This window comes from Cyclopterus lumpus, chromosome 18, assembly GCF_009769545.1.
Source record: "Cyclopterus lumpus isolate fCycLum1 chromosome 18, fCycLum1.pri, whole genome shotgun sequence".
Lineage (NCBI taxonomy): Eukaryota > Metazoa > Chordata > Actinopteri > Perciformes > Cyclopteridae > Cyclopterus > Cyclopterus lumpus.
In genome coordinates this window covers 1890001-1907132 of record NC_046983.1, presented here as the reverse complement: position 1 = coordinate 1907132, position 17132 = coordinate 1890001, and the positions used below count along the sequence as shown (strand labels likewise).

General features: G+C 45.8%; 3 protein-coding genes across 7 annotated transcripts in view; 1 reads left to right on the top strand and 2 right to left on the bottom strand.

The window, feature by feature from the left end:
- Nucleotides 1–1671: 1671 nt before the first annotated feature.
- LOC117747584 (CD276 antigen-like) lies at nt 1672–5521 on the top strand. The gene is made up of 5 exons (XM_034556942.1): nt 1672–1879; nt 3182–3559; nt 3663–3737; nt 4104–4222; nt 4310–5521. The coding sequence occupies exons 1-5, from the start codon at nt 1801–1803 to the stop codon at nt 4343–4345; spliced, it is 687 nt and encodes a 228-aa protein (XP_034412833.1). The 5' UTR covers nt 1672–1800; the 3' UTR covers nt 4346–5521.
- A 3809-nt stretch (nt 5522–9330) lies between these two features.
- Nucleotides 9331–12461, bottom strand: LOC117747571 (guanine nucleotide-binding protein G(q) subunit alpha-like). The gene is made up of 6 exons (XM_034556921.1): nt 12326–12461; nt 11000–11184; nt 10290–10444; nt 10036–10164; nt 9816–9945; nt 9331–9565 (listed from the first exon to the last, which is right to left on the bottom strand). Exons 1-6 carry the CDS (start codon nt 12459–12461, stop codon nt 9395–9397), a joined length of 906 nt encoding a protein of 301 aa, XP_034412812.1. The 3' UTR covers nt 9331–9394.
- A 1676-nt stretch (nt 12462–14137) lies between these two features.
- LOC117747574 overlaps nt 14138–17132 on the bottom strand; it is a 3772-nt gene continuing 777 nt past the window's right edge. For 2 of the 5 annotated variants that reach the window (XM_034556929.1, XM_034556927.1), the window contains exons 2-4: nt 15945–16000; nt 15372–15818; nt 14138–14719 (exon numbers count right to left, since the gene is read on the bottom strand). In XM_034556929.1, coding sequence (XP_034412820.1) covers nt 14490–14719; nt 15372–15818; nt 15945–15993 — 726 coding nt within the window. In that variant the 5' untranslated portion in view covers nt 15994–16000 and the 3' untranslated portion in view covers nt 14138–14489. The remainder of the gene's footprint in view (nt 14720–15371; nt 15819–15944; nt 16001–17132) is intronic. The other 3 variants (XM_034556931.1, XM_034556930.1, XM_034556928.1) reach the window with 2 other exon arrangements.

Genomic DNA, 17132 nt, shown 5'->3' with positions numbered 1-17132 from the left:
ACTGTCAGAGAGACTGTCAGGCGAGGTTATATTTGGAAGGCATTCCCTTCATGACGCGCAGTGAAGGAATGCGGAAGCACCGGTTTGAAGGACTCGAGCACGTTTCTGACGTCATAGTTTCCATAACGCGTGAGCTGCACCCTTTTAATATGTTTACACTAACAACGTAAACAAAGGTCCTGTTGGGTCCTCTGTGTATTTTGTCGCTATGGAAGAATAATAAAGAATAAATGGATGTAAATGTGATATTATTTTAACAATAATCTGCGGCTTGTTTTTCATTCCTCAATAAATATTTCATCATTTAAATCATAATTTGCTTCGTTTTGACTATTTATCCATTCTTGGGGTGAAGATAAACTATTACAGTGATCTTATATTGTACTTAAGTTTTCTCTCCTGTGTTTATGACACAGATCAAAGAGATCAAACTGGGAGTACTGGGAGAACTGGGATCTGTCGGGGACGACCCTCAGGCCGCTTGTCTCGAGAAAATACTGTAAATAGCTGTAAATACAATATTAAAATGTGTTTATCCCGAGTGAAAATATGAATGTATCAATGTATCCTTTATTTTATTTATTTATTTATTGTATTAGTATTAGTATTAGTATGTGTCCCTATATGTGTATTTTATTATTGTCTGACAGACTTAACTTTTGTATAATGTTAATATATCAAAATAAGTGACAATATATATATATATATATATATATATATATATATCAATAAACAGAAAATATGTCAAATGTACTTTAAAAAACAGTAAAAAAGTAAATTTGAGGGTTTGCAGTTTTTTTAATTGCAGTTGTTAATTACTTTAAATTCGGACTGTTTCTGTATGATAAAATAAATAATGTAAGTTTTATTTTGACAATAATTCCTTGTAGGGACTTCATCAGGTTTAATGATAATTAACTATTATTATTATCAAGTGTTCAATTAACGTGATCATGTGACATGTGGAAAACCAGCTTTTGAATTAAGTAGTTGCATTATCTTAATTGTTTTTAATTTGGGTTTGTAAATATAATTTACGAAGGATTATATTTTTAGTCATATTTTTATTTATTTCTATTGATTGGTTGGTTTGCTCTCAACGTGAAAGAACATTATATATATTATAATATATATATTTAGAGAAGGCGTTATGTAAACAGACAATGAGAGGAAGTCTATATAGAGAATATATATATATGTATATATATATATATATATATATATATATATATATATATACATAAAATGTTATTAACAGCAAGAATGAAAAATACCTATTAAATGACCCAATCAATATTTATTAATGTGCACACGTGACTGTGTGTTGTTGCCTTTCATGAATAAAGTTATATTTAGTCACACGTGTGTTTATCTACCAGATAATAATGTTTCGCCTCTGACCTCATTCAAAAAAAAGTCACGTGACAATAACTCTATTCGGCTCATCTGGAGTCGAGTACAAAAAATTGCTCACAAAATTAAAAATAAAATGTTTCCACCTTCTTCTCTAAACAGAAAAAAAAGTAAAAATTAAATGGAGTCTGGTTAAATGTTTTTTTTGTGTTGTTGAGCCTGAGAATCGCGTTCAATAAATCAAAGCAAATAATTAAATGACAGCGACCGACGCGTCGAGTCACGCCCGTATCGCCACGTCACGGCTGCTGCGTACATAACGCGCCGCCAGCCGACAGCGGCTCATCCAGCCAGCGGCCCCCGGCAGCAGCGCACCACAGGCGGCGGCTCCCCGGCTCTCTCTCGCTCTCTCCCCGGCTCTCTCTCGCTCTCTCCCCGGCTGTTTGTATGCTTCAGCTCGGCGGCTTCGCGCTGCTCTCCGCATGTCTCACGTTATTAAACACGGCGGTCCGGACGGATGCTAGAGGTAAGCACGGTTATTCATTCATTCATTCATTCATTCATTCATTCATTCATTCATTCATTCACCTGTGAGCTGCTACGAGTCTATGGTCTGTAGTTGTTATATAATAACCCTGTTTTATGTGGACCTATTTGTTTATGAGCCTCTTCGGTGCTGTTAAAACTGAGTTAACTTATAACTGTCTCTTTTTTTTTTTAAATGTATTTTATTTAAACGGCATGAAACAAATGGATATGACACTAAGTAGCTTCCGGTACATGTTTCAATATGAAGGTTCGGGGGCGTGTTCAATCCTTCATGTGTGAACGTGGTTCTGATGTCCGACTCACAACGTGACTCAGAGGAAGTCCACCCCGACCTTCCAGAACCTTCCAGAACACACAGGTCTTGGTCACGTGGGCTCAGTCCGTTAGTTTACACTTCTATAAGCCCCTTCAAACCACTCTGGCAGGCGGGTGAACCCGTTATCGGGACGTAACACAGTCTGTTTGAAGTTTGTCCTTTCCGGGCCGCTGTTGAAACAAAGTGTTACAATGCGACACTTTGGAGACACTTTGTCACAATGTTGCTCAACGAATGGTCCAAAAGAATCATCACGATCTGTCCCTTCAACCATACGCATGCGCAGTACAGTTGACTAACAGAGTCCCGAGTGTTAAAGTTACAATGAACATGGTGTTAAGAGTCAATTCAACTGATATTATACACTGAGAAGTGTTACTCAGATTTAACACTAGGATGTAAATAACACATGTTGTTGTGTTTACATTTGACACTAGGATGTAAATAACACATGTTGTTGTGTTTACATTTGACACTAGGATGTAAATAACACATGTTGTTGTGTTTACATTTGACACTAGGATGTAAATAACACATGTTGTTGTGTTTACATTTAACACTAGGATGTAAATAACACATGTTGTTGTGTTTACATTTGACACTAGGATGTAAATAACACATGTTGTGGTGTTTACATTTGACACTAGGACTCTAATGTTTACTCTTTGAGTGTTAGACCTACTGGTTATTACTCTTTATACTTTAACAATGCATATTTAACACGGTGTGGAGCTTCCAGCTTCTCGTTGTGTCTTCTTCGACTTGTGAGGATCTGAATACCTTTTGGGGGTTTTGGGACTGTTGGTCATCCTCAGCAAGGAAATGGTTGTGCAGCTTAATTTTGGATTGGAAAAAATGAGGAAGTGAAATGAGAGTTGAGAAAACACCGTTGCTGTTGTTAATAATAATAAATAAATAAAACGTCCTCTTCACTTGGGTATAAGTTGCTCCGTTGTTTTGCAGCTCCACCTCGGGTGATCGGGTCCGGCGAGCCCATCAGGGTCGCTCCGGGCGACGACGTCATCCTGCCCTGCCACCTGGAGCCCAAGTACAACGTGGAGGGCTTGACGGTGGAGTGGTCCAAGCCCGACCTCCAGCCCGACCCCGCGGACCGGCTGAGCCGGGTGGAGTACGTGCACTTCTACAGGGACGGCCGCGAGGTCCTGGACTTGAAGATCCGGTCGTACCTCCGGAGGACGGAGCTGTTCACGGACGACCTGAAGGACGGGAACATTTCGCTGAGGATCAAGAACGTGACGCTCGCCGACCAGGGGAGTTACCGATGTTTCATCCCCAAGTTGAGGGGCCCGGTGACGGCGTCGACCATCCAGCTGGTTGTTGGTGAGTCGCTGTTTGTCACACAGAGTGAAGTCTCTTTGTGTATTTCTGTCAACACTTTGCGTCCTATAATTGTGTCTCTTTTAATCTTGTTGTTTGTTTTCAGCACCTCAATCTGATGAAACGCCACCGCCCACAAATCTCCCGAATCCAGATGAACACCGTGAGACGGACGTTGAAGGTGAGAAAACTGTCTTATATTATTAGTAGACGATACACAGACCTGCATTCTCTCTCCTGACCACCAGGGGCGACTCCTCTGGTTGTATAGAAGTCTATACTTCATGTGTTAAAGCTGCATTCTCTCTACTGACCACCAGGGGCGACTCCTCTGGTTGTATAGAAGTCTATATAAATGACTACTTCTCTTGATTTATTCCCTCAGTAAACATTGTAAACATTAGTTTTTGGTCTCAATCTAGTTTCAAGTCTTCTTCAATACAGCGTGATGTTCATTTAGTAAATTCTGGTCCTTTAGAGTCGTCACAATCGTTTCCTTTTATTTGACTCGTGGTGCATTCAAGTGACTGTAGCTCTTGCCTCTCAGTTCCGTCGTCAGGTGGTCGTCTCTATCTGAGCGCTCTGGCCGGCGGCCTCTTCCTCTTCCTCTTCCTCTTCGTTGTCGTCGGTGTTTGTTTACACAAACGGAATCCTGGAAAGCAAAACGTAAGAACACGAAACTTCTCGTTGAGTAAATCCTGACCGGTTCTCTGGGAGACATTTTTTAATAAGTCTTGTTAATTGTCCCCTCAGTATGACGTCGCCCCCACCGCCCCGCTGACGGCCTAGGCGCCTTGCTCAAAGGCTGGTGGGTAATGCAGAGCAGCCCGGCCGGCCTCAAGTGGTCCGTTTGGAGGTCTTCACGATGGCTCCGATCTGAAGCTGACCCGCTGGGGGTCCTGGACTTTGTATGGAGGATTCCGGTCTAGGAAATAAGGAAATATTGGCCAATTTGAAAAGCGACACGTCACAGGGAAGGAGGGAAGGAGGAAGACTTTGAGGAGTTAGGAAAAGACCACCGCGGTGTTTCGAGAATCCGACTCCGTAGTCCTGATGTTCGTGACGTGGGTCTGCAGCTGTGGAACTACAATGTTCAGAAGGTGGACTACAAAGAAGTGCATCTTGGGTACTTTGTGTTGCGTCATCACGACATAAACAACCCGGTCCACAGTATTACTTTATTTATAACATAAACAACCTGGTTCAAATTGCAGAAACCAGGCGCTGTGATAATATGTCTTTCTTTCTAAAGGAAGGGCCCGTGCTTCCTCTGCTCAAGGAGCTAATAAAGGAAGCATTGAAGCTCTTTTCCTTTTGCATTTAGAGTTCAAATCTCACTTATTTACGCCCAAACCGGCGCTGCTTGATCATAACTGACCGGCGTACGGCGGTGAAATGGATAACTGTCTGAATATGACGGATGTCGTTTAATAATGACGCTTTTTACAAGAATAACAAACCTGAAACGAAAAGTCATGAGGTTTGACTAAATGAATTAATGGTCAGTTAGCTTAGCATTTACAACTGTATTAATACTAACTAGTAACAGTGTTTCAATCTTTTGAAGTCTCTCATATTGCATGTCCTGCACTTTATAAGCTGATATATATATATATATTTTTTTATATAGTATGACCTGATTTGAATAAATCACTCAATAGCTGCTGCAGAAGAATATTGGGAATGTAATTTAATGGTTATGTTATTTTAGGAGTTAACATTACAACCAGTGAAGGAAGAGTATTTATTGCCCGCCTGTCAAGACGGGTCATAGTGTTACAACTGTGTTATTATGAAGATTAAATATGTGAGAACCTGTTTTGAGTTCCTCACTAAACTGTTGATCTATTTAAGCACTAAATGAAGGACTCTGTTTCAGGGATACTATGATGTATAATATAATGTATGATATGTTACATGCTCTACATGCACAGCGGGCGACTAATAAAGCTCATTTAAAACGGACTACAGTGCGTTGATGTTTTCTTGTACCTCTTTAGCGTGAAGGTGGCGTTCAATGTCTCCTTTGAAACCGTATGCTCAAGGACCTCCAACACGCATTTCATGAGCCGCTGATCCACAACAATATGTCCTAAACCTATATTTCTGTTGCAAAATATCACTGAATATTCGGATATTTGTTCGTTGTGTAGGTACTCTGTATTCCTTTTTCGGGTTATATATATATATTTTTTTTTTTTAAATCACACCAAACATTTTGGAAAATGCTTTTTATTCATTAATTTCTCATAGATTTAAACCCTCTCAAAGGAGCCCCATTTACCATGTGATCAAGGTATATGATCGTAGGGTGCTCTGTGATTGGTGCTCCCCCCCCCCCCCCCCCCCCCCACACACTCACACACACACACTTGTAAATGTACTTTAAAGCTGCGGCCCACAGGAGGCGTGTCCTCTGTCACTGGGATGTGATTGTTTCTAAACTGGCTGAACCACGTGGAAAAAATGCAGTTAAGTAGGAATGTAAGGTGGAGGAATGTAGTAAGGTGAGGTCAGGAGCTACGTAGTAAGGTGAGGTCAGGAGCTATGTAGTAAGGTGAGGTCAGGAGCTATGTAGTAAGGTGAGGTCAGGAGCTACGTAGTAAGGTGGAGGAATGTAGTAAGGTGAGGTCAGGAGCTATGTAGTAAGGTGGAGGAATGTAGTAAGGTGAGGTCAGGAGCTATGTAGTAAGGTGACGTCAGGAGCTACGTAGTAAGGTGGAGGAATGTAGTAAGGTGAGGTCAGGAGCTATGTAGTAAGGTGGAGGAATGTAGTAAGGTGAGGTCAGGAGCTATGTAGTAAGGTGACGTCAGGAGCTACGTAGTAAGGTGAGGTCAGGAGCTATGTAGTAAGGTGAGGTCAGGAGCTATGTAGTAAGGTGAGGTCAGGAGCTACGTAGTAAGGTGACGTCAGGAGCTATGTAGTAAGGTGACGTCAGGAGCTATGTAGTAAGGTGAGGTCAGGAGCTACGTAGTAAGGTGACGTCAGGAGCTATGTAGTAAGGTGAGGTCAGGAGCTATGTAGTAAGGTGACGTCAGGAGCTATGTAGTAAGGTGAGGTCAGGAGCTATGTAGTAAGGTGAGGTCAGGAGCTACGTAGTAAGGTGAGGTCAGGAGCTATGTAGTAAGGTGAGGTCAGGAGCTATGTAGTAAGGTGAGGTCAGGAGCTACGTAGTAAGGTGAGGTCAGGAGCTACGTAGTAAGGTGAGGTCAGGAGCTACGTAGTAAGGTGAGGTCAGGAGCTACGTAGTAAGGTGAGGTCAGGAGCTACGTAGTAAGGTGAGGTCAGGAGCTACGTAGTAAGGTGAGGTCAGGAGCTATGTAGTAAGGTGAGGTCAGGAGCTACGTAGTAAGGTGAGGTCAGGAGCTACGTAGTAAGGTGAGGTCAGGAGCTATGTAGTAAGGTGAGGTCAGGAGCTATGTAGTAAGGTGACGTCAGGAGCTATGTAGTAAGGTGAGGTCAGGAGCTATGTAGTAAGGTGACGTCAGGAGCTACGTAGTAAGGTGAGGTCAGGAGCTACGTAGTAAGGTGAGGTCAGGAGCTACGTAGTAAGGTGAGGTCAGGAGCTATGTAGTAAGGTGAGGTCAGGAGCTACGTAGTAAGGTGAGGTCAGGAGCTACGTAGTAAGGTGACGTCAGGAGCTACGTAGTAAGGTGGAGTCAGGAGCTATGTAGTAAGGTGACGTCAGGAGCTACGTAGTAAGGTGGGGTCAGGAGCTACGTAGTAAGGTGAGGTCAGGAGCTACGTAGTAAGGTGAGGTCAGGAGCTACGTAGTAAGGTGACGTCAGGAGCTACGTAGTAAGGTGGGGTCAGGAGCTACGTAGTAAGGTGAGGTCAGGAGCTACGTAGTAAGGTGAGGTCAGGAGCTATGTAGTAAGGTGAGGTCAGGAGCTACGTAGTAAGGTGACGTCAGGAGCTACGTAGTAAGGTGGGGTCAGGAGCTACGTAGTAAGGTGACGTCAGGAGCTATGTAGTAAGGTGGGGTCAGGAGCTACGTAGTAAGGTGAGGTCAGGAGCTACGTAGTAAGGTGAGGTCAGGAGCTATGTAGTAAGGTGACGTCAGGAGCTACGTAGTAAGGTGACGTCAGGAGCTATGTAGTGAGGTCAGGAGCTACGTAGTAAGGTGGGGTCAGGAGCTACGTAGTAAGGTGAGGTCAGGAGCTATGTAGTAAGGTGACGTCAGGAGCTATGTAGTAAGGTGACGTCAGGAGCTATGTAGTAAGGTGACGTCAGGAGCTACGTAGTAAGGTGACGTCAGGAGCTACGTAGTAAGGTGAGGTCAGGAGCTACGTAGTAAGGTGACGTCAGGAGCTACGTAGTAAGGTGAGGTCAGGAGCTACGTAGTAAGGTGACGTCAGGAGCTATGTAGTGAGGTCAGGAGCTATGTAGTAAGGTGACGTCAGGAGCTATGTAGTGAGGTCAGGAGCTATGTAGTAAGGTGACGTCAGGAGCTACGTAGTGAGGTCAGGAGCTACGTAGTAAGGTGAGGTCAGGAGCTATGTAGTAAGGTGACGTCAGGAGCTACGTAGTAAGGTGAGGTCAGGAGCTACGTAGTAAGGTGAGGTCAGGAGCTACGTAGTAAGGTGAGGTCAGGAGCTACGTAGTAAGGTGAGGTCAGGAGCTACGTAGTAAGGTGACGTCAGGAGCTACGTAGTAAGGTGACGTCAGGAGCTACGTAGTAAGGTGACGTCAGGAGCTACGTAGTAAGGTGAGGTGAAATGTAGTAGAGGTGCCGTAAAGTAGGTTGGCCATGCAGTAAAGCGGGGTGCCGTGTAGTAAAGTGTGTCGTGTCGGCGTAGCAACACACTCAATGGCCCCAATGAAGTGTCACCATAACTACTATTACCAGTAGATGTTACCATAGCAACCAGTTCAATGTCCACCCTCTAATCTCTCTCTGTGACTCAGTGGTGTAACCCTCAGCTCAGCTGACATGGTGAATACATCAGCAGTACAGTCTCTTTATTAATATCTAATACTTTAATTGAGCCTGAAGTCGTTCAGGTATCTGAAGAAGATGTGGTTCTTCACCGACGTGAAGACGAAGCGCACGTTGCCCGTGTCCGTGGCGCAGGTGAAGTGGGAGTAGATGATGTCTTTCTCGTTGGGACTGAGACCCACAAACATGTCCAAGATGAATTCTTGAGCCGCTCTGACGTCCCTCCGGGCACCTGATATGGAGGACAGAGGACAGGAGGACAGAGAGGACAGAGGACAGAGAGGACAGAAGGACAGGAGGACAGAGAACCCGAGAACCAGAGGACAGAGGACAGAAGGACAGGAGGACAGGAGGACACAGAACCCGAGACCCAGAGGACAGAGGACAAGAGGACAGAGAACTCGAGAACCAGAGGACAGAGAGGACAAGAGGACAGGAGGACAGAGAACCAGAGGACAGAGAGGACAGGAGGACAGAGAACTCGAGAACCAGAGGACAGAGGACAGAAGGACAGGAGGACAAGAGGACAAGAGGACAGGAGGACAAGAGGACAAGAGGACAGAGAACCAGAAGAGAGAGGACAGAGGACACATTAAAGATGGTTCAGGGTCTCCGGTAGTTACTTATATATATATATATATATATATATATATATATATATATATATATTTATTTCTATATATGTATTTCTATATAAATATATATTTATTTCTATTTTTTTTTTTAAATGTATATATATATATATATACATATATTATGTCAATATTATTATATAATTGATCATTAATTCCTTAAATAAGCCGGGCTGTGTTTTATGGCTGATACATTTAACTTTTCTTCTTTTTTAATAATAATGCCACTTTTCACAATAGTGTCCCCTTTTAGAGAAAAAGCCATTCTAAAGTTTCCTCTCACCGTCATATTCAGGAAAGTAGTCGACCAGATGCGAGTGCAGGATCTTCTCCTCCAGTAAGTCGATCTTGTTGAGGAACAACATGACCGAGGACTCGTGGAACCACTTGGAGGTGATGATGGTCTGGAACAAAGCCATGCTTTCCTCCATGCGGTTCTTGGAGAAACACACAAACACAGGACTCCATCTGTCTGTTGGAGCTAATTCACTTTGGCTGAACCTCCATCTAGAGAACAAGCCTCTGTGAGAGGGACTCACGAGCTCCCCCTGCAGGTGAACAATGCACACTGCGTCAAAGGTGGAGCGAGAGAGAGAGAAACCAGACGAGTGCTCCACTCTGTAGACGTCATGGTCTCCACAGTGCCCCTTATAGGATGTGTAATGTGTCATTTAGTCGGCTTCTCACCACCCTGACGGACTCGGCGAGCACCTGATCGTACTCGCTGATCGCCACCAGGAACATGATGGAAGTCACTTCCTCAAAACAATGAATCCACTTTCTCCTTTCTGAGCGCTGGCCGCCCACGTCCACCATCCTACAGCCGCGGATGTGAACACATCGTCGTGTTAACACGTGTTATTCATTCTGAATGACATCGAACGTAACAAAGACCTGCAACACTCACCTGAACCTCGCATTCTCCACCTCAAAGAAGTACTCTAAAATACCCGTCGTGGGCACCCTGACCCTCAGGACATCCTGCTGCGTCGGCAGGTAACACGTTTCAGAAATGCGGATGATGTCATCCAGAAAGCTGTGGACACAGGAGGAAAGCCCAGAGTTAGGAAACGAGAGCGACGAGGACAGAGGAGACATCGGTGAACCCGTCGAACATATTTGACAACGTCTGAGGAGTTACGAGCTTCTGTTCACACTCACTAGCTAGCGGAGTCCGACAGCTGGTACTTCCTCTTCTGACCGTAACATTCCTGAATCCCCGGGTCGCTCCACAGGCTCCTGATGGCCTCCGCCTGAGGGCTCCTCAACGTCGTCACCTTCACCACGTCGACGCCGCGGACGATGCTGGCGTTCGCCTGAACGACAGAACGACGCCCTGGAATAAGTGCCCTTCAGGAACCAACGTACAGGCGGGTTCATGATGTCACTACATGTGGTCTTCATATGGATCTGACAGGATGTCAATATTTATCCAATACATGCTAATGCATACCATACAGTATGTGTATTGGAACTACGTCTAACCCTTAAGGTATCAACCAAAGTCACCCAGCACCAAGTAGAATCAAACCTCCTCAAGTCAACCGATACCTTCCTGGTACCTTTTTGTACTAAGGTCTAGAATAAAAGGTGCTCCAGCTAAGGTCCATAGACGGGGACGGAGTCCTGTATGCTGAACAGGGAACTCTCGGACCTCCCTTTCCTCCCTTGTCTCTTTACTTGTCACTGACTCCGGAGTCTTTACATTCCTGGAGTCAAACATCACCTGGGTGCTTTCCAAAAGTCGTCGGTCTCCATAAGCAGACGGAACTCTCTCGGCAAAAGTAAACACCGCTGCAGATTACCAGAAGTGCTTCCCCCTGAAAGGACCTCCTCTTCTCAGCCGGTCTGTGTGAAGGACTCAACAGTACCTGGTTGTGTTCGTACTTGTAGGGGATCTGTAGCGCGTCCATGGCCTGGATCATGGCCTGCATGGCCGAGAAGATGTTCTGGTAGACCAGCCTGGCGAAGTCCCTCCTGTCCTCGTCCGAGTACCCAGAGCCGTGGATGATCCTCATCTGCTTGATGAAGGTGCTCTTCCCACTTTCCCCAGTTCCTAGCCAACCAACAGACACAGCATGACTCCACGACCACAGCGTCCAACCATCTCAGTGTCTCCTGAGCATTTCACTTTCATCTGGAGCTTCTTTCACGCAGACCGTCTTTGTGAGCCTGTTAGCATGCTAATGTTAGCATTTATTGAATGATGTTTATTGATGGTTTTGGTGTCTTCTTGGGATTCGTTGACCAAAAGAAAAAAATGTGTGTGAAGTACTTTCACGCTCTTGCGCAATACATTCATAATCACCGCCTGGGTTTCATCTCGTTCTCGGGGGCCGGTCTTGTGTTTATGTTCCGAGGCGACTTTTACGAGCAGTGTTTATTTTATCACGTTAACGGTGTCTGCCCGTAAAAGGCTGAAGGGGAAGACGTCCCCCCCCCCCCGAACCTGAAAAAGCTGAATATATTTTTTTTTAAATAGGATTGCATCTCAAAGATGAGTCTTTTATGGGTAAATGTGAAAGCAGTGGTTAACACGAGGAGAGAAGATACTTGAGGAGCTGCTCAACGTAAACAGGATCAGTGGCTGGAAACCGTCTGTGGAAAAGCTGACGGATACCTACGGATATCTTTTGAGATCAAAGAGAACACATCAAAAAAGATGGAACCTATTTTTCTTGTTGTTTTTAGTTGATTTGTGTATCTTCACTCAATAAAAACTAGTAGCAATACCACAGTTTGCCAAAAGTACAAGTTGTGCAAAATTATTAATTATTAATGTGTAATGTGGAGGTACTCTATACAATCTCAATGATATATTATCTTGGACAGTACGTAAGTATATTTACTCCATTAAACTTTACTTCTTCTACTTAAAATGGCTTGTAATTAATGTCTTTAATTATTAATGTCCGCTTTGTCTTTTGAATACTTCAGCATCCACTGTCATTTTATTTATTTGTATTTATTTGAGCTGCATCTCTTGTATGAAAAGTGCTTGATAAATAGTTATTTATATAGTATTATTAATATTAGTATGCAACAGCACTAGTACAAGTTACAACAATGCTCATCTAAATTTAACCTTACAACAGAATAATATGTAAAATGAGCAACAACATCAACAAGTAAACAGATCAATAGAGATACTCCTATCAGTCATGTGTGTGCTGACACCACAGACGACGTCTCCTCACCGAGCAGCAGCAGCTTGTATTCCCGTTGCAGGTCCTTCATCTCTCGCCGCAGCTGCCGGTCGATGGCCGCCGTGAGGACTCGAGCCTCTTTGGCCTCCGCGCCGAGGCAGCACGCGCCCGCGGAGATCAGGGTCATGGTCTGGCTTCACATCGCTCTGCAGGGCAGAGAGAAGAGGGAGCTCTGGTCCTCGGTCCTGGACCATGTGACAGGGGGGGCTCCTCCTCCTTCAGTGTCCTCCTACCTAAACAGGAGTCACAGACTGGACCAGGGGTGGGCACACTTTTTGGCTCAGGGGCCGCAATGACTTTTAAAATGTGACAGCCGGGCCGGGCCAGAATCAGATGGATGGAGAGTGTTTGTTTGAACCAAAATGAATTACAAGTAAAAGCCAATAACTACAAAGTAAAGAAACCGTTTCAGGGGAACAGTGTTGTTGGTGTAGGCGGGGCAGGGTGGTGCTGGGTGGTGCAGGGTGTACAGGCGGTGCAGGGCGGTACAGGCGGTGCAGGGCGGTACAGGCGGTGCAGGCTGTACAGGCGGTGCAGGCGGTGCAGGGCGGTACAGGCGGTGCAGGGCGGTGCAGGCGGTGCAGGGCGGTACAGGCGGTGCAGGGCGGTGCAGGCTGTACAGGCGGTACAGGCGGTGCAGGGCGGTGCAGGTGGTGCAGGCTGTACAGGCGGTGCAGGGCGGTGCAGGCGGTGCAGGGCGGTGCAGGCGGTGCAGGGCGGTGCAGGTGGTGCAGGCTGTACAGGCGGTGCAGGGCGGTGCAGGTGGTGCAGGCGGTACTGGCGGTGCAGGCGGTGCAGGCGGTGCAGGGCGGTGCAGGCGGTGCAGGGCGGTACAGGCGGTGCAGGGCGGTGCAGGTGGTGCAGGCTGTACAGGCGGTGCAGGGCGGTGCAGGTGGTGCAGGCGGTGCAGGCGGTACTGGCGGTGCAGGCGGTGCAGGGCGGTGCAGGCGGTGCAGTACCGTGGGTTTGAAAAATACTCTGGAGGCAGTTAATTTTACAACTCTAAAAGTCTTGTAGTACGAACCCCGTCTCCGGCGACATAAAGTGCCAAATTCAAATGAATTATTAACTTACGACGTAATTCCAAAGGATTCTGAACACTAAGAAGCGATACCAGTGGTATGAGGTACATTGCGGTGATCACTGGCCTGTGAGGGGAGGAAGTGAGCAGCACAGAGAGCAGCACGTAAAGACCGCTGTGACGCTTCTCCGGGATTTTCAAACAAAAGAACCTGTCAGATGCCTGTTTTATTAATCAAAACCATGAGAAACGAACGTCAAAATATGCAAATCCTCGGCGAGACGAGACCTTTGTGAACGTGTGTGTGTCTTTAAATGTTTGAAGGTTTAGAAACGAGCTTCAAAGCAGATCCGTTGGGGTCAGATTGAACCTGGAGCACCAGATTGATAATAACTTTACTGTTATCATTCATTATTAATCACTTCTCTTTCATACTTTAGCGAGAACTGTTTTATTTTTTTATCATTTCACAATAACGTGACTAATAAGATCAATAAGCAGAGCTTTCTCACGGTGGTTCAGATCAACTTTCATTGTGACACGTGAACATGGCAGGGACATTAAATATGAGTTTATGAAACTGTAGTTTAATCCTGTTATTCCGACTCTGAACCTTTCAAAAGACTCAAACGACTTCCAGCACAAACGATATGCTGGTTTTTAATATTTACCTACGTTCATAATGTCCATTAGATGGATTCATGTGGACATGAATGGACGAAGACAATAATTTCATTATTATTTTATTTATTTATTTCAAACAAATACAGTGAAAGGCAAATACAGATGGTGCATTATCAATATACAAGATACATTTGGTAGTTCCAAAAAGCAACCGGATGGATGATCCACAGGTCATGCTGCAACATATTACGAATCAAATGTAATATATTGAAAGTAAAGTACATATTCTAAAATAAAAGTGTCCAGTGCATTTTAATAAGAAAAGAAAAGATGTGCAAGAGTATTTGAAGTTGTCCTGGTGATGTAATGTGGGGGTCCTGGTCTTTATAGTCCTGGTGATGTAATGTGGGGGTCCTGGTCTTTATAGTCCTGGGGATATGAGAGTCAGTCACTGGGGGTCCTGGTCTTTATAGTCGACCAGCTGAGACTGAGCAGCTCACAACCAGAACATCAGATGCTCATTTGGACAACCTCATAAGGCGTCTTTGTTGAATCTGGTTTTCCACCCCGACAGTAATAGAAACCCCCAAAAACACCCAGCAGAGTTCCTGGTCCCGTCAGTCCCAGTAGACAGTAGAGGACGGTCCATCCCGGACTCTCTGGTTGTGATGGACTTTCTGTCTGGGAAGGATCTCCTCCTCCACTTCTTGGTGTTTCAGGTTGGGTCTGATCCCTCGCTGCTGTAAAGAGACCAAACAAGTCATGAGAAGAAAGAACATCTAAAAACAGCTGTAACAGGTGCGTGGTACCCCCCTAGCACAGAGACACTGTAGACATGAACTGTTTAGCTATCTTCGCTAGCTATTTGAGGCAGATGCGGTCTCCGTCGTGCTCTCGGCCTCGGCCCTGAGCCCCCTCGCTGAGCCCCTGAGCCCCTGATCCCCTGATCCCCTGAGCCCCTGATCCCCTGAGCGCCTGATCCCCTGATCCCCTGAGCCCCTGATCCCCTGAGCCCCTGATCCCCTGATCCCCTGAGCCCCTGATCCCCTGAGCCCCTGATCCCCTGAGCGCCCTCCTGAGTCCGGTGCTCTGCCGAACTCCAGAACCCCTCTCCTTCGTCCCGACTGACGTTTATAATAAATCAGAACATCCTCATTAGCCCCAGCTGATGCCAATTAGCGTTCTCTGAACCGTTCCCTGAGCGCACCCCCCCATTCCCCTCTGCAGCTGAGCCTAACCACGCCCCACCACCACAACGTCTAAACAAGACAAACTCAAAGTGATTAAACTGAAACATGTTTCACAGATCTTGAACGAAAGAAGTGTGACGACTGAGGAAGTCCACAGAAATCACATCATTTATTCTGATGAGAAACTGCTGAATGAACTCACCTGTGACATTGAGGTTGCATCTCCTAGAAGCAGCACCATCACCTGTGAGCACATCACACAGGTAAACACCCGAGTCATCAGTCCTGAGTCTGGACACCTGAAGTCTGACTAGACCTTCTCTGAGGGCGTCTTTGTCCCACTGGACTCGTCCTGCAAAGCGTTCGTCCTGAGACTTTGGGACCTCGACACCATCAAACAGATGAAGCAGGACGAAGGTCCTGACATGAGTTAACTTCTCACAGAAGATATTAATGGAGTTGAGGGAACCGTCTGTTCTGGGGGAGAACCTCCATCCCAGAGTGACGTTGTTGTTCTCCTCTGCCTCATAGGAGGTCTGTGTCACCTCCACTAAGAATGATCCTGTTGAGGAGACAGAGAGGGAGGAGCTGACCCAACGTGAACATGAGCCTTTAGACTCCACCTGGAGATGTTTACTGGTTGTGAACTCTAAAGACACAAAGGAAGGAAACAGGTGCATGATGGGAAGAAGAAGTTTCTTCACTGAGGTTTTAAAGTGAAGGTCTTAAAGTGTGTGTTGAGTCTGTGGAGAACAAAGTGAAGCTGGAAACTAACCAGAGACACAGGAGGTGAGTGTGAAGAGCCGAATGATGCAGCAGATCATCTTCTCCCTGTGAGAGGAGACAGAGGACACAAGTCATCACCACAGAGCATCTTCTCCTTGAGAGGAGACAGAGGACACAAGTCATCACCACAGAGCATCTTCTCCTTGAGAGGAGACAGAGGACACAAGTCATCACCACAGAGCATCTTCTCCTTGAGAGGAGACAGAGGACACAAGTCATCATCACAGAGCATCTTCTCCTTGAGAGGAGACAGAGGACACAAGTCATCACCACAGAGCATCTTCTCCTTGAGAGGAGACAGAGGACACAAGTCATCACCACAGAGCATCTTCTCCTTGAGAGGAGACAGAGGACACAAGTCATCATCACAGAGCATCTTCTCCTTGAGAGGAGACAGAGGACACAAGTCATCACCACAGAGCATCTTCTCCTTGAGAGGAGACAGAGGACACAAGTCATCATCACAGAGCATCTTCTCCTTGAGAGGAGACAGAGGACACAAGTCATCATCACAGAGCATCTTCTCCTTGAGAGGAGACAGAGGACACAAGTCATCACCACAGAGCATCTTCTCCTTGAGAGGAGACAGAGGACACAAGTCATCACCACAGAGCATCTTCTCCTTGAGAGGAGACAGAGGACACAAGTCATCATCACAGAGCATCTTCTCCTTGAGAGGAGACAGAGGACACAAGTCATCACCACAGAGCATCTTCTCCTTGAGAGGAGACAGAGGACACAAGTCATCATCACAGAGCATCTTCTCCTTGAGAGGAGACAGAGGACACAAGTCATCATCACAGAGCATCTTCTCCTTGAGGAGACAGAGGACACAAGTCATCATCACAGAGCATCTTCTCCTTGAGAGGAGACAGAGGACACAAGTCATCATCACAGAGCATCTTCTCCTTGAGAGGAGACAGAGGACACAAGTCATCACCACAGAGCATCTTCTCCTTGAGGAGACAGAGGACACAAGTCATCATCACAGAGCATCTTCTCCTTGAGGAGACAGAGGACACAAGTCATCATCACAGAGCATCTTCTCCTTGAGAGGAGACAGAGGACACAAGTCATCATCACAGAGCATCTTCTCCTTGAGAGGAGACAGAGGACACAAGTCATCACCACAGAGCATCTTCTCCTTGAGAGGAGACAGAGGACACAAGTCATCACC

Coding starts and splice junctions, on each gene's coding strand:
- LOC117747584 (XM_034556942.1), top strand. CDS start 1,801: ATGCTTCAGCTCGGCGGCTTCGCGCTGCTCTCCGCATGTCTCACGTTA. Junction 1,880..3,181: donor GGTCCGGACGGATGCTAGAG/GTAAGCACGGTT, acceptor GTTGTTTTGCAG/CTCCACCTCGGGTGATCGGG. Junction 3,738..4,103: donor CCGTGAGACGGACGTTGAAG/GTGAGAAAACTG, acceptor CTTGCCTCTCAG/TTCCGTCGTCAGGTGGTCGT.
- LOC117747571 (XM_034556921.1), bottom strand. CDS start 12,461: ATGACCCTGATCTCCGCGGGCGCGTGCTGCCTCGGCGCGGAGGCCAAA. Junction 10,165..10,289: donor CTGTCGGACTCCGCTAGCTA/GTGAGTGTGAAC, acceptor CTGTGTCCACAG/CTTTCTGGATGACATCATCC. Junction 9,946..10,035: donor GTGGAGAATGCGAGGTTCAG/GTGAGTGTTGCA, acceptor CCGCGGCTGTAG/GATGGTGGACGTGGGCGGCC.